This window comes from Ahaetulla prasina, chromosome 4, assembly GCF_028640845.1.
Source record: "Ahaetulla prasina isolate Xishuangbanna chromosome 4, ASM2864084v1, whole genome shotgun sequence".
NCBI lineage: Eukaryota > Metazoa > Chordata > Lepidosauria > Squamata > Colubridae > Ahaetulla > Ahaetulla prasina.
Genome location: NC_080542.1, coordinates 23,887,189 through 23,907,686, shown reverse-complemented (window position 1 = coordinate 23,907,686; position 20,498 = coordinate 23,887,189). Strand labels below are relative to the sequence as shown.

The window sequence follows — 20,498 nt, the reverse complement described above, 5'->3', positions numbered from 1 at the left end:
AGGGAGGGTGAAAATGGCCTTCCCCACCCCCCCAGGAGGCCCTCTGGAAACAGCCTGTTTCCCTACTTCCGGTAGGCCCATCACGGCTATACAGTAACTCCAAGGGGTCTCTAGTAAGATGTTTTTCCTGAATTTTGAGCTGTGCAGCATCACTTGTACAGTCTGAGCACAGGAGTGTATGAACACCAAGACTGCCCTTTCCTCCCCATTTGTCTTTTTGGTGAGATACAGGCAGAAATCCAACAAGTGACTTTTCCCTGAAGGGCAGGGGAAAACAATTGCAGGTAGTCCTTGACTTAAAACCATTCGTTTAGTGACCATTTGAAGTTACAAAGGAAGTGAAAAAAGTGACTTAGCACCTTTTTTCACACACTTCACACATAACATTCCCCATGGTCATGTGATCAAAATTCAGGTGCTTGGCAACCGGAACATATTTATGACAATTGCAGTGTCCTGATGTCATGTGATCATCTTTTGTGATGTTCTGACAAGCAAAGTCAATGGGGAAGCCAGATTCACTTAACAACTGTGTTACTAACTTAACAACTACTGTGATTCACTTAACAACTGTGGCAAGAAAAGGTCCTAAAATGGGGCAAAACTCAATGTCTTGCTTAGCAATGGGAATTTTGAGCTCAACCATGGTCATAAGTCAAGGACTACCTTTATCTGCCTCTCCTTGCAACTACTGGCAAAAACGAAGCAGAGGCACCGCCAGAGAGGAGACCCAACCCTCTCGAAAAGCCGTCTCTCAAGCGACCCCCGGCCCACCCTTTTCCCAGTTCCCTTCACGGAGGCGTCAGGCCAGCCACGCGCTCTCTGTTCCCACCCACGTGGCCAGGAGCCAAGGGCAGGGCGAGGAGAACGTGGTACGAGCAGGATGAACTAAATTTGTATTTAAAAAAAAAAGAAAAAAAGAAACGGGGGCAGTCCAGAGGAAAAAACTTCCGAAGAAGTACTGAGCGCTAACAGAGACCGATCGGTTGTACCCTTGCCCAGCCAGCCCTGCGCTGCCAACAGGTACTTGTACCCACGCGGGTGGGCGATAAGGAGAGAAGTTGGGAGTGGGTCGTTCTGAAACCGATCGAAGTGAGAATCGGTATGTGTGTGTGGGGAGTGGACTTTTGGAGGAGTTTAGGAGGGGTCTCATCTGTTTAGAGTTGGGGAGGACTCGTGAGAGGCGGGAAGGCGACGAAGGACAGCAAGCGGTTTCTTTACCCGCTGAAAAAGGATCGGGAGAAGGGAGAGAAACGGCGCCGCCCTATCAGACGGCCGATCTACTCGTCCTCCCCCCTCCCTCCCCGCCATCTAATCTAATCCCTAAACCGCCCATCCTTTCTCCAGCTATCGCTTTTCTCACCCGCCCAGCATCCATTATCTTTCGCGCCTTCCTTTCCGGACACGGATCATTGCCTTCGTTATTTTTTTTTAATTGTTTGGCACCGTATTTTGGCTAGCCTGTTAACAGTAGTCTTTTTTTTTTTAAAGTCAGAAAAGGCATGTTATGCTTCCATATCTCTATCAAACTTTACATTTAAAATTATTGGGGGGAAAGGTAGTGGAATAGCCGCCAATGGAGGCTCCACCTCCCGAATCCCCAAATTTTAGCCAATCGCGATTCTTAATAAATTTTAAAACGCTAATTCTTGGGAGGCAGGGGGATGTTGTTGGAGAACTAGCAGGGGGCTGGAGTGCGAGAAATTTTGGCATAAAATAAACTTTTAGGGCTTTCGGTTCTGCCCTCATTCCACACCGACTTTATTGGGGAAAAATCTGGGTGTGAGAAGTTGTGAAGAAGGTGGACGTATATGATCCTCCTCCGGGTGTTGTCCCATTAATTTTTGTGGCATTCCTCACTTCTATCCTTGTTGGGGCTGCTGCTAGGAGTTGTTATTCAGCACATCTGGAAAACTACAGATTCCCCACTTCTGGCTTATGTTCTTCTAAAATGGGTTTATATTACATCACAACCGAATGCAAACCCAACTCACTTTATTGTTAATACATTTGATTGCTTTCGGTTTGCTGTACCCCATTAAGCAACTTTTAAATATGGCAGAAGGAACAAGCTGAAAAAGTTTTGAAAATGGCCTTGCAGTGAAACTGCTGGATTTCATGCAGATTACTTTGTAACTTTTAAGATTTAAATACAGGTCCTTGAGCTATGACCAAATTGAGACGAGAATTTTGGTTGCTAAGCAAGGTGGTTGTTAAATGAGTCACACCCAATTTTACCTTTTTCGCCATGGCTTTTAAGTGAATTACTGCAGTTAGATGGTTATTGGCAATGGTTTCCCTCACTGACTTTACTTGTAGGAAGCCAGTTTGGAAGGTCCCAAATACTGATCATGTGACTTTGGGATGCTGCAACCTTTGTAAATACATGCTGGTTGCCAAGGACCTAAATTTTGGTCACATGATCATGGGGATACCATGACCGTTGTAAGTGCAAAGAATAGTTGTAAACCACTTTTTTGACTGCCGTTGTAACTTCTAACAGCCACTAAATGAATGGTCGAGGGCTGCCTGTAGAATTTTAACTTAAATCTGGAGCCCGATGTACACAAACTCAGAAGAAAGTCTCACTGGCTCTATATTTTGCTGAATAAATATGTAGAGAATATTGTGTGCTCTAAACTATAATTCATTCTATGCAAACTTTCCTTCAATTACAGGATAATCTTCGGCTTATAATAGTTCATTTAGTGACAGTTCAAATTTACAAAGCACTGAAAAAATGACTTAGGATTTTGCGTACTTATGACTGTTGCAACACCCCCCTGGTCATATGATTTACTTTCGGATGCTTGGCAATGACTCATATATATATATATATATATATATATATATATATATATATATATATATATATATATATATATATATATATATATATATATATATATAACTTGCAGTGTCCCAGGGTCATGTGATCCCTTTTTGTGACCTGACAAGCAAAGTCAGTGGGAAAGCCAGATTCACTTACCAACAGTGTTACTAATTTAACAGCTGCAGTGATTCACTTAAAAAATGTGACAAGAAAGGTCATTAAATGGGGCAAAACTCAACAAATTTCTCACTTAGCAACATAAATTTTGGACTCAATTGTGGTCGTAAATCAAGGACTACCTTTACATCTCTTCCAATACAACAGAGCTTCCTTTTAATCTTATTCTGCATTATTCAAGGTTTCCCCTATTTTTTGCAGGGCAGGGAGAGCTGCTAAGTTTGCAGAACTTATTTTTGTGCATGTTACCTTATAATTATGCAGTTTTAGGCATCTTTGCAGAGTAACCAAACTTTCCAAGAAGGGGTGCCTTTTGATTCAGCAGTAGGTTAACTCTTTCACAGCCTTCCCACTCTAGCCATTCTCTGATCCCTTCCTGGACTGGAGAAGGTTGTTTACTGCCTAGGTCAGGAAACTCCAATTCGTAGTGGAGAATTACTCAAGGAAGGGAACGCCTTTTTAGTCAGAAAAACGTCACTTGGCAGTTACGTCCATGTGTAACAGAAAGCAGAAAAGAGTTTTAACAATTGAGCTTAAGTCCATGGAGAATTTCTGTTTAGATTACAAATGAAGGAAATGCCCCTTCAAGCCTAATATTGCAGCATTAGTGAAGAAGCAGATCAGGTTGAAAAGCAGTCACATAGTGGATAATGAGATCTGCTAAACCAGGGGTCTTCAACATTGGCAACTTTAAGCCTGGCGGACTTCTACTCCCAGAATTCCCCAGCCAGCAAAGCTTAAAGTTGCCAATGTTGGAGATCTCTGTGCTAAACTGCAGTCCTACTCTGAGTTATCATATCTGTGGTTATCCTCTTGTTTACACTCATATTGTCCAATTAACACCCCAAATATATAGGGACTACAGCTCCCAAAATTCTCAGCCATAGAAGACATAGCTCTCTCAACCCACCAGACTGGTTTCTCTTATTTTATTCTAAAACAGGGACACTTAACCTGCAGTCTATGGAGTTGAAGGTCTATGGAAAGATTTCAGGGTGGTGGTGGTATCAGTGGACTTTGATGGGATAACATTTACAATTGATTTAACTATTTTATTTTATACACTTAAAAATGTGTTTCTGAGAAGGGGCCTGTAGGTTTCACCTGTCTCTAACAAGGGTCCAAGACACAAAAGGTTAAGAACTGAGCAAAACATGAAATGAAATATTTTTTCAAAGCTTTGAAGGCCATTAGTAAGGTTTGACCCCGAAACGTTTTCTTGCTAAGAGGACAAGGACAATGGTGCTATTGTTGTCTTCCAACTGCTCAGATGAGATTTTACAATATTTAGGCCACTTCCATTTTATTTAAGTAATAATAATATATGCCTCCCATCTCAAAATCATATGATTAAACCTCAGAAAATTGGTCATCCATGCTAGAATTTGGAGATGAGTAACATGGGACCTCCCAGATATTGCCAAGTCAAAAATTCCGATGGCTCATATCATTGGCCAAGTTATGCTTGGGGTTAAGCTACAATTTTCAACAGCCCTGGCCAGTGGTGGAATTCAATTTTTTTTTACTACTGGTTCTGTGGGCGTGGCTTGGTGAGCATGGCAGGGGAAGAATACTGCAAAATCTCCATTCCCACCCCAGTCCAGGGGAAGGATACTGCAAAATCCCCATTCCCTCCCCACTCCCGTCAGAAGGATATTGCAAAATCTCCATCCCCCCTCCCACTCTGGGGCCAGCCAGAGGTAGTGTTTGCCAGTTCTCCAAATTACTCAAAATTTCCACTACCGGTTCTCCAGAACCTGTCAGAACCTGCTGAATAGCACCCTTTGCCCTGGCCAGCATATTCTATGGTATGAGCTACAATAGATTAAAGACTTGGATTCTCCAAAATAATTGAATTGATGGATTAACCAAAATTCTTCCATTCATAAATTGAAGGTGATGAATTACGGATAGTCCTCAATTTACAAACTATTTGTTAGTGACCAAAATTAAAACAGCACTGAAAAAAATGACTCATGACCATTTTTCACACCTATGACCATTGCAGCATCCCCATAGTCATATGATCAAAATATGGATGCTTGGCAACTGGCTCATATTTACAATGGATGCAGTATCCCAGGGTTATGTGATCGCCTTTTGTGAACTTCTGACAAGCAAATTCAACGGGGAAGCCAGATTCATTTAACAACCATGTTATTAATAACAACTGCAGTGATTCACTTAATAACTACGGAAAGGTCGTAAAATGGGACAAGACTCACAACTGTCTCACTTAGCAATAGAAATTTTGGGCTTAATTGTGGTCTTAAGTCGAGGACTACCTGTATTAAATCTGTTTTAAATGCCAGATTAATGAACACCGGTACATTATTTTTAATGTACATCTAAAATTGCAAAGTAGGAATGCAACCCACGGATTACGGCCAGAATATGGTCACACAAGTAACCCCACTAGAGAATCAAATTTGCTGTTAATGGAATACCTGGTGATAAATTTGACAGTGTGGAAAGAAAACCACAAATCTGAGCCATGTTCCTCATTGATGAAGCTATATAGTGACGGGAATTTTGGCACTAAAACAAACTGAAAAAAAGTGGCTAGCAACAAGACTCAGATGAGAAAAGTGAAAGCATTTATTGCTTAATTCTAAACTCAGCCCCAGATTTCTTTTCTCTGCTCTGCACTGCCTATTAAAATGTTTCTCAACTCCAGCAGCTTTAAGAGTTGTGGGTTCTCCATTGCTGGAGGCTTTCAAGAAAAGATTGGAAAAAGATAAAGTGAGATGATACAAGGTCTCCTGCCATGGGCAGGGGGTTGGAGTAGAAGACCTGCAAGGTCCCTTCCAGCCCTATGATTCTAAGGCACGTAGACTTCAATTTTCAGAATTCTGAGGGTAAAGATCAGGGTTGAAATCTAATTTTTTTTGCTACCTACTCTGTGGGTGTGGCTTGGTGGGTGGTGTGTCCTGTGACTGAGTGGGCGTGGCCAACTCAATGTCACTCACAGCCATGTCCACTCAGTCACAACCCCCCCACACCAAGCCACGCCCACAGAACCCAGTAGGGAAAAAATTTTCTTTTACCTTTCCCTCGCCACCTGTTCTCCCTTCACCTAGGCCACGGAGCCGCCACCTGCCTCAACGGAGTCGGGAAATGTACCATTCCCCAACTCCGGCCTTTCTCCAGAGCTGCCGCCCACTCACCGCCCGCTCGCTGTCTGCTCGCCCTTCGCCTTTGGTCAGGGGCCGGGGCCCAGGGACGCCCCATTCCCTGAGGCCCCGGAGTCGCCCCCTGCTTGCCGCTTCCTCAACCAGGTCGGAGAATGCACCATTCCCCGACACCAGCCTTGTCCCGGAGCCGCCACCCGCTCTTCCTTTGCCACGCAGCATATACTTACTTTCTTCCAGCGGCTGGCTGCCAGGAAAGGCAAGCACCCAAAAGTTACCGGAGTTCCTCTCCTTGAATATGCCGCCTTGTTCTATGCGCTGGCTGCGCAAGCGCACACCCAACCTGCCGCTGGTAAATAAATGAAATAAACGGGTGTGCGCTTGCGCAGTCGGTGCATGAAAAACGCAGCAATGGCGGTGGCAGATTCAAGGAGAGGGACTCTAACTTTTTGGACTCTTGCCTTTCCTGGCAGCCAGCCGCTGGAAGAAAGTAAGTATATGCTGCGTGGCGAAGGAAGAGCGGGCGGCGGCTCCAGGACAAGGCTGGTGTCAGGGAATGGTGCATTCCCCGACCCGGTTGAGGCAGGCAGCAAGCAGGGGGTGGTTCCGGGGTCTCAGGGGAATGAGGTATCCCTGGGCCCTGACCAAAGGCGAAGGGGGAACAGGCGGCGAGCGGGCAGCAAGTGGGTGAAGGAAGAGCGGGCGGCGGCTCAGGGGAAAGGCCAGAGACAGGGAATGGTGCATTCCCTGACCTGGTTGGGGAAGGCGGCGGCTCCGGGGTCTCGGGAAATGGGCCCCGGCCCCTCACCCGAGGGCGAGCAGGTGGCGAGCTGCCTTCCCGGTGTTCCGGTGTTGCGAAGGCTGGACTGCGGGCCGTGGACTGGTTCGGGGGCGTGGCCAGGCAGCAATTGCTACCGGATCAGCGAACCAGAACCAAATTCCGCTACCTTCTCTCCCGATCCGGTCCGATCTGGTAGCATTTCACCCCTGGTAAAGATCCATATGTCTTAAAGTTGCCATGGTTGAGAAACACTTGATTCCCTCTTTGCTATTTGGAGGAAAACAAACCGTTTGTGAGTGTGTATGCATGCGCGTGTGCAGTCTTGATGGGACTGAAAAGGGCGGCAACATAGCTAGGCAATTACTACCCCTTTTTACCTCTTTCTTCTTGCCCACAGCTCACATAACTCTGAAACATCTGGATCATATTAAGCCAGGCTTACAGCCACAGGAATTTAAACTAGCTGCAGGAGCCCAGATTCTGCTTTCTCTGACGTGGGGGTAGGAGGAAGGAGGAAATACGTTGCATTTAAGGACGGGCTTTAAAATCTGAGCATCCCGAGGCAATTTGGAATAAACTGGCTAAGGTCTGAGTAACGGGAGAAATTTTTCATTCTTTTCCCCTTTGGAATTGAAATTTGTGGATCCTTGGAAAGGGACATGAGAATGACTGGATAACAGGGAGAAAGCTTCTGGGATGCAGAATCTGGAGACAGCAGAATTTATCAGTTTGAGGAAACACAGTGGGATTAATATTGCTTGGGAAGACAGTGGTTCCTGCTTTCTTTAACCAGCCACAAGGAAGGACATGTGTAAACTTAATTTATGTTTTTCTTCTCTCCATTCAGCTTCCAGGATGAGTTTCCTTCTCTTTGCGGTCACAGCCCTCCATGTTCTTATCCTCATCTTACTCTTCGTAGCCACTTTGGACAAGGTAAATAAGAACTGAAATATTCCAGTGTTTAATCTGCAGTTTCAATATTTTGTTTGAGAGCTGCTTAGCTAATTCTACATTCCCTACCCTTCTCTGCCCAGTTCTGTTACACTACAATTCTCAGAATTGTCCAGCCATCTGGATTTCACAAGGGGTGCTGCATGATTTAGTAAGCTCAACTGTAGAGACAATTTCCTCTGATTCTTTGATGAGATACCAGGTTTTAATCAAGGATAGTAAATAACTTTGCTCAGCATTTCACTTGGGGGGAAAAAAAACCCATAGCTATCAGGCATGAAGATTCAGGACCACATGTTAAGTTGTAGTTTAGCTGATTTATTGCTTATGACTATACACAAGAATCTAGTCAATGAATGGTCAGCATTAAATTGGTGCTAGATAACAGTCAATAGAATTCAAGGGCGGGCTGGAGTTGGATTTCTGGTGGAAATGGAAGGACTCCAAGCTGACTGCTTCCTTGACTCCACCTCCCTCCAGGTTCTGCCTCTTCTCCTACATCAGCAACCCATTCTTCTGTATTTTAGTATTTGCTCATCATCTGTGTATCCAGGTGATAGAATGTTTACTGCTAGGATGAAGATTTTACACATATGTGGGTTGGAATTAAAAAACAAATGCTGAACAACTTACTTCTACCCATCATCACTATCTGTTGCTGAAAAAATAATGATAAAAATGAAGGACATATTGTAGTTGTAGTTGGCTTGATCTCTCACCTTTTACAATATAAGCTTGATCACCATCAAACCACCAGCTACGTGGATAGCAAGGCTGGTGTCAAGAACGGATGGAAAACACCACTTCAGTTTTTAGTTCAGAAAAATAAGAAATTAATCTGCCTTTGTTTAAGGGCCAAGAATGAGAGGAATGCTATAACATCTGGTTGTTTTCTTCAAGATTGATTAGGCAAAAACTTTGAACCAAAGTTAAAGGCAGTTAAAGGACATTCAGATGTGCCGCAGATGATCTTGGCTTCTACACATTTACTCCTCTGTTAAGAATAATAAGATTTAATCACAAGCTAAATATGTGTGAGGAATTCTCATAAACTGATCTGAAGAGAATCCCTTGAAAATGGCAGCCATAATTTTTTATTCAAGATAATTGCTCCTCAGATGTCAAGAGTAGTGCCTAAGAGAAGGCCATAGACACTTCAAAGACTCCCCAATGCCATTACATTTCTGCCTGAAATTCTTCTTGCTCCTTGCATTTCTAATTGGTTTTTGTTTCTCCCCAAAAGCAGAATATATTTACACATCTGTAAACATACTTATGCATACCCTTTATGTTGGGAGAGCCCTCTTAAAAGGTAAACAAAAATGCATTTGGGAAACAAGCACCAACTAACGATTCTGATGGGGGATATGACACAACCTGAAAAACCTTTATGGGCTCAATTTTTAAAGCTTTTTTTTTTTGAAGTACTGTATTTCTTTCCCCTCTTTTAAATTTAAAACAGATTTCTTTAAATAAAAGAAAGATTGTCTTATTCTGCTTTATACTGATCCCAAAGAATATGTCTCTATCCTCATATTTTGTTATTCTGATAACTAGTATTGGGAAGATTATTGATATTAACCTCCTCTGATTTAAGATGGTTGTGTATGTGTGTGTGTTTTGAATGGTGAATTGTCATTGGTGGCATTTTGAATCTCTGCCGGGAAAAGAGACAGATAATTCTCTTGAACAAACAAATCTGTGTCTCTTTCCTTGCTTCAGGAATCTCTGACAAATCCTTCAGGATTAGTAGTTTGTTGATTAAAAAAATCACAGAACCATGCCTGTTAACACAGGAAAAGGCTGGGTTACAACCATGAATCCTGGTTCCATTTTGAACAATTTGCACATATGACTTGTTTAGCTCATTAATAATTTTATCTTGGATGAGGAATCTGTACCTTTCCAACAAAACAAAATAAGCCAAAATTACCATACAGCTGAATTCCTCCAGTCAGTGTTTTTCAACTTCGGCAACTGGAAGATGGGTGAATGTTAATTCCCAGAATTCTCCAGCTACCAATGTTGGCTAGGGAGTTCTGGGAGTTGAAGTCCGCACATCTTAAAATTACAAGGTTGAGAAACCCTGCCTTAAAATATTTGTTTGTGTTTGAGACATTTGATGGATACATTACATTGTGTCCCCTGCTGTATCACTTGGAGTGAAAGTAATTTGCAAGATATTTGCTTTACCCCTTTTTGTTTTATTTCTCCTCTTGCAACTTTTTCCTTTCGCTGCTCCCCAATCCCAAACTTGATTCTTTAATAGTAGGTTAGGGTTTCCACCAGTTACAACGTCAGGAGGCCTAAATACAGATAGTCCTCAACCTATGATCACAATTGAGATCAAAATTTCCATTGCCAAGCAAGACAGTTGTTAAGTGGGTTTTGCTGCGTTTTACAGCCTTTCTTGCCACAGTTGTTAAGTGAATCAATGCAGTTGTTAAGTTAGTAACAGTTGTTAAGTCAATCTGGCTTCCCCATTGACTTTGCTTGTCAGAAGGTCGCAAAAGGGAATCACATGACCCCAAACATTGCAACCATCATAAACACGAGCCAGTTGCCAAGTGTCCAAATTCTAATCACATGACTATGGGAATATTGTAGCAGTCGTGTGAAAAAAGATCGCAAGTTTTCTGTACTGTTGTAACTTTGAATGATCACTAAACAAATGTAAGTTGAGGATTACCTGTAATCGTTTTCCTTTCCCTCCTGGCCACAGGGGGTAAAAAAAAAGAGAAGTCATCTGTTGGATTTCTGCCTGTGTCTCACCAAAAAGATGCTCTCAATGCTCCCATGTTGCTATGCTCATACTGTACAAGGGATGCTGTATGGGCATAAATCAGTTTTTTTCAGTGCTGTTGTAACTTCAAACGGTCACTAAAGGAATGGTTGTAAGTCGAGGATTACCTGTACAGGTAGTCCTCAACTTACAACAGTTCATTTAGTGACCTTTCAAAGTTACAACGGCACTAAAAAAAGTGACTTATGACCATCTTTTACACTTACGACCGTTACAACAGACTCTTGTGACCCAGACCCAAGTAGGTAGTAATTAACTTAGTCCGCGGAAAAACAAACTTTATTCGAATTACCTCATTCCCAGCGTCATCCAACTCAAAGTAAAACAAATGCCTCCCAACACAAATTCCTCAGTTATCTAACAAACCTTAGTCCAATTAGGCAAACTGCCAAAGGTCCTTCGTAGTGAACTTCCAGAAGCCACAAAAACAAAGACGTATACGAAGCAGAAGATGCAGCTACAACATTGTTTTCCTGCAAAGCTCAAATGCTGTTGCTGGTCTGTTTTAAGCCTTATGGGAGGGGCCAATCATCTCTTGGCCCTACTCCTGAGTTGTCCCCTCTGCTTGAGCTGCTCTTGCCTTCTGGCAGCTTTTCTCATGCGTGCATTAGGAACAGGCTCCTCCTGTTCCTCTGCCTCACTACTATCAGTCTCTGGAGTCCTCACCTCACTTTCCTATGGCCCTGGCCTCACCTCAGCCTCATCACTGTCCAACTCCATTGCCAGCTCCGTAGGCTGCTGACGGACCACAACACATCTCCACTATCATGTGATTTACATTTGGATGCTTGACAACTGACTCACATTTATGACGGTTGCAGTGTCCCAGAATCGTGTGATGCCCTTTGGCGACCTTCTGATCAGCCAAGTCAATGGAAAAACCAGGTTCACTTAACCATTGTGGTACTAATTTAAGAACTGCAGTGATTCACTTAACAAATGTGGTAAGAAAAATGGGGTAAAACCCACTTAACAAATTTCTCACTTGACAGCATAAATTTTGGGTTCAATTGTCGTCATAAGTTGAGGACTGCCGTATGTGACATCTTTTAAAAAAATCAAAAGTTCCTCTGTCCACGAAGAGAAGAAAATGAAGGAACAGAGAAAAGGTGGGGGGCAGAATGGAGCCAAACCAAGAAAGAAGAACTGAGAAAAGAGACATTTGGAGAAGTTATTGGGAGAAAGATTCAGGAATGTGTGGCAGCCTCCAGAGCTTGGCAGCATCACTACGAGACTGCACATAAATCCAATTACAGAAGAATAGCTTGAAGAGAAAAAGTTTTGGAAAAAATATTTTGGAAAGCCAAAATGTTTTCAAATGCTTCTTGTTCCATTGAATACATTTTCCTCCTTGATTCCACAGGATGGGAAAACAAATTTTACAATTACAGGTACAGTTAGTCACAATTATGACCATAATGAAGCTTGATCACCATGGTTGTAAGTTGTGATAGTCATAAAATAGGTCGGTCACATGACTGACTTCATTTACAATTTTTTTTGCAGCAGTCATTAAACAAATCGCCATCATCGTTAAGTGAACCAACAATTTTCTGTAAAACCAGAAGTGCTGATTTTGGTCGAAACTGTTGTAGAGGCAATTGTGTGTTCATGGGACAATGCAAATGTTTGTGAATGCAGCCATGTTGCTCAGTGCCCAAAGTTTGGACATATAGCTATGGGGGGTGGGGCGACTGTCAGAACTTTGAATCTAGGTCATAAGTAGCCTCAACATAGGGCAATTTGAACTACGACTGGTCACTAAAAGATCAGTCATACATTTGAGGACTACCTGTATAATATGTAGTTCAATTTCAAGGATTCATTCATTCATTCTTTCTTTCATTCATTCATCCATTCATTTTGCCTATCTATCTATAGAACCAACTTCTATAGTTAAGGAGTTAAGGAGAAGCTTTCTAATAGTGAGAACAATTAACCAGTGGAACAATTTGCCTTTAGAAGTTGTAGGTGCTCTATCACTGGAGGCCTTTAAGAAGAGACTGGCTAGTCTGAAATGCTATAGGGCCGTGATGGCAAACCTATGGCACACATACCAGTGGTGGCACGCAGCGCCCTCTCTGACAGCATGCGAGCCGTTTCCCCAGCTCAACTCCCCCATGCGTGTGTCTGTGCCTCCTGCCGGCCAGCTGATTTCTGGATCTCTGCCGTGCATGCGTGGGGACAGGCTGCATGTGGGGGTCATGCGTGCATGCACAGGGGAGCGCGGTGGGTCATGCATGGGAGGCGGGAGAGTGCGGGAAGTGTGCGCATGCGCACAGGGGTGGGGGAGCATAGGGGTCACATGCGCATGCACGGGGGTGGGGCAGACAAGGGGAGCACATGCGCATTGCATTATGGGTGGGGCATGCACTTTCGGCACGTGATGACAAAAAGGTTAGCCATCACTGGTATAGAGTCTCTGCTAGAGCAGGGGATTGGCCTTGCAAAAACAAGATTTTATTTGGATTCCCCAACCAGTTATGGGTTGGAGGCAGTTTATTAACACTCATTCGCCCATTTGGAAAGGTGATCTCTTTGGCCTCATCTTTTTTTGTCCTAATTCCTTTTTTTGCTGGGGTATTTTTGTTATTGTTGTTCTAGTCATGGTGGGTTCTGCCTAACAGAGAAACAGTGAACATCTGGAATGAATGTCTGATGGAGCACCAGAACTGGACTTGTCAACCGGTGTCTGACAGTCGTGAGTATATACTTTGTGTTTTGTGGAAATAGCCCAGGACCATCTATGGCCACTTCTCTTCAAATGGCAGGCAAATCAGGAGATTCAGGCAGCTCAAATGAGTATAAAGACTTAAGATCTCAACAAGAACCTGAGCTACTAATAGACCAGGGAAATGAGCGGGAATTAAGAAGGTATTCAAGGTGGCTGGACTAAGATCTCTTGTGGGCATGCAGGGATTCATGATTTATGATGCGTTTGACTCCTCCGTTGTGCCCAGCCTGGTCATCTCCTACAATCTTCAGGAAAGGGTCAAACTTGGCAAGAAGGCTGAGAGAAGGTTGAATGCTTGTGTAATTTTCACTATTCTGCTTCAAGATAAGGATGCATTTATGTAGTCTTTCCCAAACCAGGTGCTCTTCAGATGCTCAACTTCCAGAATTTCCCAGAATTAATACGTTTTAGACATTTGGGCTGATGGAAAATTTACTGGAGAAGGCAAATTGATAAGGTCTGCTCTTAATGGGTTTTTTCTCTTCAATGGTTTCTCTCCCCAGAATGGCTTCATGGAGTCCAGGCATTCATGGTTTTAAGCCTTCTTTTTTCCAGTTTAGCTTTCATTATTTTCATGTGGCAGCTCTACACGATGAAGCGGGGAAGCCTGTTTTATGCCACGGGAATTTTCCAGATATTGACTGGTAAGGGCCCAATACAGTAGGGGAATTGATTTTTTTTTACTACCGGTTCTGTGGGCGTGGCTTGGTGGGCGTGGCATGGGAAGGATACTGCAAAATCCCCATTCCCTCCCCACTCCTGGGGGAAAGATATTGCAAAATCTCATTCCCACCCCACTTTGGGGCCAGCCAGAGGTAGTATTTGCCAGTTCTCCGAACTACTCAAAATTTCCTCTACCGGTTCTCCAGAACCTGCTGAATTTCACCCCTGGTCCCGTTTAATCACCATTTGGAGTCTGTAAAATCACAGTACAAGAGAAAGATGATAGCATCTACAAGGAAGAAAGATTTGGGCCGAGTGGTAGGGGACCGGATGTTTCCATGTGCAACATATAATGGAAGGTGGCATTGCATAGATCAATGTTTCTCAATCTTAACCACTTGAAGGTGTATAGACTTCAACTCCCAGAATTCCCCAGCATATTACGGTCTATCTTAATTGGAATGATTTGCAAAGTGCTCATTGGAACCCTGGATGAATCTGGTTGTGTTCCATTTGCCCAAATTATCTTTTTAATATAAGGACCTCGTAAACCAGAGTTAAGTGGAGTTCAGGAGTGGCAAAGCTTGGCTCTTCAAATAGCCTTTAGATGGGTGACTTTAAGATGGAGGGACTTCAACTCCTAGAATTCCCAAACCAGAATTGCTTTCTGGGGAATTCTGGGAGGGGAAGTCTACCTGTTTTAAAGTCGCCAAGGTTAAGAAATGCTGATCCCAGCTATTCCCACCAGAATTACCAACTAAAAGTTCAAGAACATCCCAAACATCATTAAATCTGTTCCTCCCTCCCACCCACCCTCATTCTGTCCATTTAGCTCTAGTGCTCTGAATTCTTTGATCCTGGGATGCCTACTGCAGATCTGAATAGGTGGCTGGTAAGATTTTGCACTCTAGGAATTGTCTATATCTGTGATGGCAAACCTATGACTCATGTGCCAGAGGTGGCACATAGAGCCCTCTCTGTAGGCACACGCGCCATCACCAGTTACTCTTCTGGTTTCCGGTGCGTCAGCCAGCTGGTCTTCGTGGGTGCCAGAAAACAGCCTGAAAACGGCCAAAAATCAGGCCGTTTTCTGGCTGTTTTCCTGGCCACTTTCAGGTTGTTTTTGGCCCAAAACGGCCCAAAAATTGGCCTGAAAATGGCCTGAAAAACAGCCAAAATACAGGCACCCATGTCGGCCAGCTGTTCTTCAGTGGTCTGGCATGTGCACACATGCACACATGTTCCAGTTTCGGTACTCGGTGTCGAAAGGTTCACCATCACTGTCTCTATAGATGGGAAGGATGTAATTTTGGGTTGCTTGCTGAAGAAAGGGAAGCAAGATGGAGCTGTAACTTGATCCTAATTCACCTTTGCTTGGTTTCTTCCCAGCTGTCTCAGTATTCACAGCTGCCTTGATCTACACTATCCACGTGGATACGTTCCAGCAGAACCGAATGCCTGGTGGCTCTTATGGTCATTGTTTTGTGCTAGCCTGGCTTGCTTTTCCCTTGGCCCTTGTCAGTGGGATCGTCTACATCCACCTTCGGAAGAAAGAGTGACTTACCATAGAGGAACTTCTCCGTTTATCTTGGAAGGAGACTTTTGCTCCTTTCAATTTAGCTACGCATTCATTCTTCACAGTTTTTGAAAGCACTGATGGCACAAAATTCTATACAATGGGTAACTTGATCCGTGGGGGTTCTTGCATTATAAGTACATGGTTTTTGTTTGCGTACAGGTAGTCCTCGACTTATGACCACAACTGAGCCCCAAATCTCAGTTGCTAAGCAAGACCATTTTTAAGTGAGTGGTGGCCTGTTTCACAACCTTTTTGCTACAGCTGTTAAGTGAATCATTGCAGCTGTTAAATGAACCATGTGGTTGTTAAAGGAATCTGGCTTTCCTCATTGGTTTAGTTTTCCCGAAGTCAGCTGCGAAGCATCCAAATTTTGATCACATGACCATGGGAATGCTTTAGTGCATGAAAACTATTTTTCAGTACTGTTGTAACTTCAAACACATCAGTAAAGGAAGGGTTGTAAGTCAAGGACTACCTGTATTTTTATATGCCTCCCATCTATGGGAAGTTAAAGTTGTGCCATCATACACTGGGCATTTCTTTAGTCTGAGAGGTTACCATGAATTAAATACATGAATATTTTGCTGGCAAAATGATATGACATCATGCCATTCTATCGGCCTATTCTCCTAATATCTAGAGAAATGTTTGCTTCTTGTTTTTGTAATTATGTACATGTAGATTATAGCCACTTTTTACTTTTGAAAATGAGGGAACAATATATTCCTCCTGTAGTGTTGTTGTTTTTTTAAATGAATAATCTCCCTTTTTGATAACCTGAAGTATGGCAGGCAATTCCCCCCCCCTTTTTTTTAATAGAAACCAATTTTTATTTGAAATATGTATTTTAATGGGAAAAACATGGAGATGCATTGGTAGTATAGATATAAAATATATCTTTTTTAAAGTTTTTGCAAATGGAAGGCAAATTGAAACATAATGTAAAATAATCTCGTGGGGGTTTAAAAAAACATTTTAAAATGAAGTTTAAATAAGAATCTGTTTCATAACATGTTAGTTTTATTGCAGATTTTTCTTTCTTTTCACGTTTGCCTCTTGGGACCCAAAATACAGCGTTGATAAAATACCTATTAAATTGCAGTTGAAAAAAATCATTGAACTTTTAAAGTTTGAAGAAGAACAGGCCACAGGAATCTGTGCTTGTTGCTTGTTCTGAAAATTTTTTAGTAATCTTTTAAAAAATGTCCTCTTATTATTCTAAAAGTAGGAGTATTTGTGGGGGAGGTCAAAAAAGTCAAGATAGCATAACTATGCAACTGATCCTGCCTTTTGTATGCAACACATATACAAAATCAGGGAGCTTCAGTTATGCACTTGATGTTGTCAGCCATTTCTAAATTTTTTACCTCTATTCCCACATATTAGTTTCATCCTATTTTTGGAACGCTTCCCCTCCAGAATATTCTACATAGGAAAAGTAGATTGGGAAAATAATTGCTTTGAAATAGATTCGTGGGATAAAAAGTTTAGTTGGTGGGATATTGGTTGTTCTGTATCTAAAATCTTTGCTACTATTTCTTAACCTTCAGATTTCTTTATAGTATAGGTAGTCTTCATTTGGCAAGCAAAACTGGGACTGGCAACTCGGTCATCAAGCAAAACAGTCGCTAAATGAAAAACACTTGTGCTGCTTGTGATCTTTCTTCAGCTTCCCTTTACTTTAAAGACCTGTAAAGATCATAAATATGAGAATCGACTGCAGTTCTTTTTCATCACCATCACAACTGTGAATAGTCACTAAATGAGGCGGTCACTAAACAAGGACTACCTGTAACTTTAAGTAACTTCATTCAGTGAGTTACAACCAATTGTAACTCACTGTTCAGTGGATGTACATTGCCAGCAGTATTTGTTCCCACTCATACTCAAATATTTCAACTGTATTTTTTCTAGCTTTTTCCAAATGTATCTCCCTTTATTCTCAACCTACTGGCTGAAAATTATAGGGACTGTAGGCTGCATATCCAAAAATCTGCAATTTAAGGAATGTTCACAGAATTATGAGGAATGTTCACAAAATTATCCCTGTGTACCATCTTTCTTCAACAGGTTGGCTTCTCCTCCAACTTGATTGCTAGCCCCAAAATTGATGTTTTACAAATGTCCCCTTTTTGTCTTCTTCCAATGGCTTTTATATTTTATATGTATTTTAGAAATTAAAAAGCAATGAAAAGACTTGACAGCGCTGTTATTTTCCTTCTTTGGGGTGGCAAATACTTTATACTCCAATTCTCCTAGCTTTCACAAGTGAAACGCTTATTTAGAGAGGAGACCATGAAAGATTATGATTCGGGTAGCTCTTCTTTAGCCGACACAATGCGACCATCAACTCCATCGCTAAGTGATGTGGCCACTAAGCATAAAATCATACGACCACGATGGGCTTACGATGTCACTTCTATTTGGTTGTTAAGTGAATCACGACAGTAAGGTGTCCCATGACCGTGTCCTCCATTATTCTGCTTGTCACCAGTCAATTGTGAAGCCCGTGAATAGCAGTCATTCAACTATGGGATGCTGCAGCATAAATGTGTACTCGTTGCGAAGGGCCTGAATGGTGATCATGTGATTGGGATGCCAGCATGGTTGCACCACAGAATTTGTGTCAGCTGTCTTTTTTAAAAAAACAACAATTCTAGTTTTGACACTGCATGAGGCAGTCAGTAAGCGAGGAGTACCTGTAGCAAATTGCAACTTAAATATAATTCTCACAGCTATGTCAAGGTCAGCCGCAATCCACACTGCAGTTGTTCATTCACTGCCTTACAAACTACAGGTAGACCTCAACATGCGATCCCAGTTGAGCCCAAACTTCGTTGTTAAGTGAGTTTTACCCCATTTTATGACCTTTCTTGCTACAGGTGTTAGTTAAGTGAACCACTGCATTTGGTAACCTGGTTGTTAAGTGAATCTGGCTTCCCGATTGACTTTGCTTGTCGGAAAATACCAAAATGGTCATAAATATGACTCGGTTGCCAAGCATCTGAATTTGGGTCTCATGATCATGAGGATGCTACAAAGGTTGTAACTGAAAAATGGTCACTTTTTTCAATGCTGTTGTAACTTTGAACGGTCACTAAATGAACTGCTTTAAGGCAAGGATACCTGTACTTATTATTTACAGGAAGTCCTGAACTTACAATAGTTCATTTATGGACCGTTCAAAGTCACAATGGTATTGAAGAAAGTGATTTATGACCGTTTTTCACACGATGATTGTAGCATCCCTATAGTCACATCATCAAAATTCAAATGCTTGGCAACTGATTCATGTTTATGACGGTTGCGGTGTCCCAGGGTCACGTGATCACTTTTTGTGACCTTCTGTCAAGAAAGTCAATGGGGAAGCCAGATTCACTTAACAACCATATTACTAAAAACTAGTGATTCACTTAGCAACTATGGCAAGGAAGGTCATACAATGTGGCAAAATTCACTTAAATGTCTCACTCAGCAACAAATTTTGGGCTCCATTATGATCATAAGTCAAGGACTACCTGTATTGTGGCATTTCAACATTTACGCTGCTTACAAGCTTCCCCAGAACTCTATTATTTTCGTGGATGAGAACCAAGCGGTCGTGATGGGTTGGTTCTCGGATCCCTTATTAACTTTGCACATTGCTTTTGGACTGCCTGTGTGGTATAACTACTGGACTGTCTGCCTCTCTCTCGACAGAGTAACCCATCCATATTAGGCAAAAGTGCAGCTTGAAGTCTACGGAGGGTGCTAATTTGCCATCTGGCAAAGCACAGATCTGTGCCTGGGAATGAATAAATATTTAATTTTGTTGAGATCTGAAGAATCTATCCGCCGCCAAGCACAAATAGTTGCCTTTTTGTAAGAACACAAGCAATCTTAGAAATAATAAGAGCCCAGACTTAACAAAAAGATTGCACTAAAAAGAGGAGTTACTAAATAGGGGGTTTCTGCAAAGGACTAATGGTTGCTGGCTACTGCAGACTATTAGCTCTTTGGAAGGCACCCTTAGAGCATTCAGTGCCATTGTTGAAGTTTTTAAGTCACTGTTTTTTCAAATTTAGCAACTTTAAAACGGGCAGACTTCCAATCCTGGAATTCCCATGCTAGCTGGGGAATTCTGGGAATTGAAGTCCACATCTTAAAAAGTTACTGTGTTTGAAAAACATTGTTTTAAACAAGTAGGTATTAATACGATGTAGTTATGGTTTATTCTGTAGGATTTTCCATCCTAATCTGTGTCTCAATGCAAAAATACGTTACCATCATTAATCACAATTTGGGAAAGATGTTCAGATAAAAAGATTGCCTGACCAACGTGGCCAAGTTGCCTCCATTTTATATTTACAATAAAGAAAGCTGGGATTGGGGATTTTAACATGAGATTTAAATTACAGTGGTTTTGATCTAGGCCTGGGATAGATTGCATAGCAGTGCTTGTAGTTTCCCTCACATTGTACACTCACTTTAAAGTTTCCTGGCAACCATATGGCTAATTATGCTACTACCACCTCAATTTTTTTTTTCAACTATTCAGGCAATAGCTCTGAAATCTTGGTGTCTCCCATCCAAATGCTAACCAGGAATCTCTCCATTTACCTTTTCACTGTGAGCAATATGTTCATATACACAAACACTATATTTCTAAAGGGTGATTTTAGTTTTTCTTATTCTACGGGCTTGGGACGAATTAATTCAATAAAAGAAAGGGGCAAGTGAAGACTGATTTGGAACAGTGAAGGAAATAATGAGAGGCAAGTAGTGAAGACTAGAAATCGAAAGATTATGTGAGAAATAAGAGTAGGAATTGACAAACTATATACATGGGGACGTTCCCATGTATACT

At 42.1% G+C, this 20,498-nt stretch overlaps 2 protein-coding genes across 6 annotated transcripts in view; one reads left to right on the top strand and one right to left on the bottom strand.

Moving 5' to 3' along the window:
• Positions 1-4,101, bottom strand: part of ODAD1 (outer dynein arm docking complex subunit 1) — a 40,304-nt gene extending 36,203 nt beyond the window's left edge. Inside the window, exon 1 of one of the 3 annotated variants that reach the window (XM_058179715.1) lies at positions 3,260-4,101. The gene's annotated coding sequence lies outside the window, so the exon portion shown is untranslated. Of the gene's footprint in view, positions 1-1,363; positions 1,384-3,259 lie in introns of those variants that run through there. The other 2 variants (XM_058179708.1, XM_058179713.1) reach the window with 2 other exon arrangements.
• Positions 850-17,853, top strand: EMP3 (epithelial membrane protein 3). 3 transcript variants are annotated; one of them, XR_009154795.1, is made up of 6 exons: positions 850-1,023; positions 7,770-7,855; positions 13,281-13,377; positions 13,914-14,054; positions 15,463-15,753; positions 17,215-17,853. XR_009154795.1 is itself a non-coding variant. In XM_058179720.1 (5 exons), the coding sequence occupies exons 2-5, from the start codon at positions 7,778-7,780 to the stop codon at positions 15,630-15,632; spliced, it is 486 nt and encodes a 161-aa protein (XP_058035703.1). In that variant the 5' UTR covers positions 850-1,023; positions 7,770-7,777; the 3' UTR covers positions 15,633-17,853. The 3 variants fall into 3 exon arrangements, 2 of the variants coding, with proteins under 2 accessions (XP_058035703.1, XP_058035704.1); XM_058179720.1 differs by having other exon boundaries at positions 15,463-17,853; XM_058179721.1 differs by lacking the exon at positions 850-1,023 and adding an exon at positions 7,487-7,508 and having other exon boundaries at positions 15,463-17,853.
• The last annotated feature ends 2,645 nt before the right edge of the window (positions 17,854-20,498 follow it).

Coding starts and splice junctions, on each gene's coding strand:
- EMP3 (XM_058179720.1), top strand. CDS start 7,778: ATGAGTTTCCTTCTCTTTGCGGTCACAGCCCTCCATGTTCTTATCCTC. Junction 7,856..13,280: donor TCGTAGCCACTTTGGACAAG/GTAAATAAGAAC, acceptor TTGTTGTTCTAG/TCATGGTGGGTTCTGCCTAA. Junction 13,378..13,913: donor TCAACCGGTGTCTGACAGTC/GTGAGTATATAC, acceptor TTCTCTCCCCAG/AATGGCTTCATGGAGTCCAG.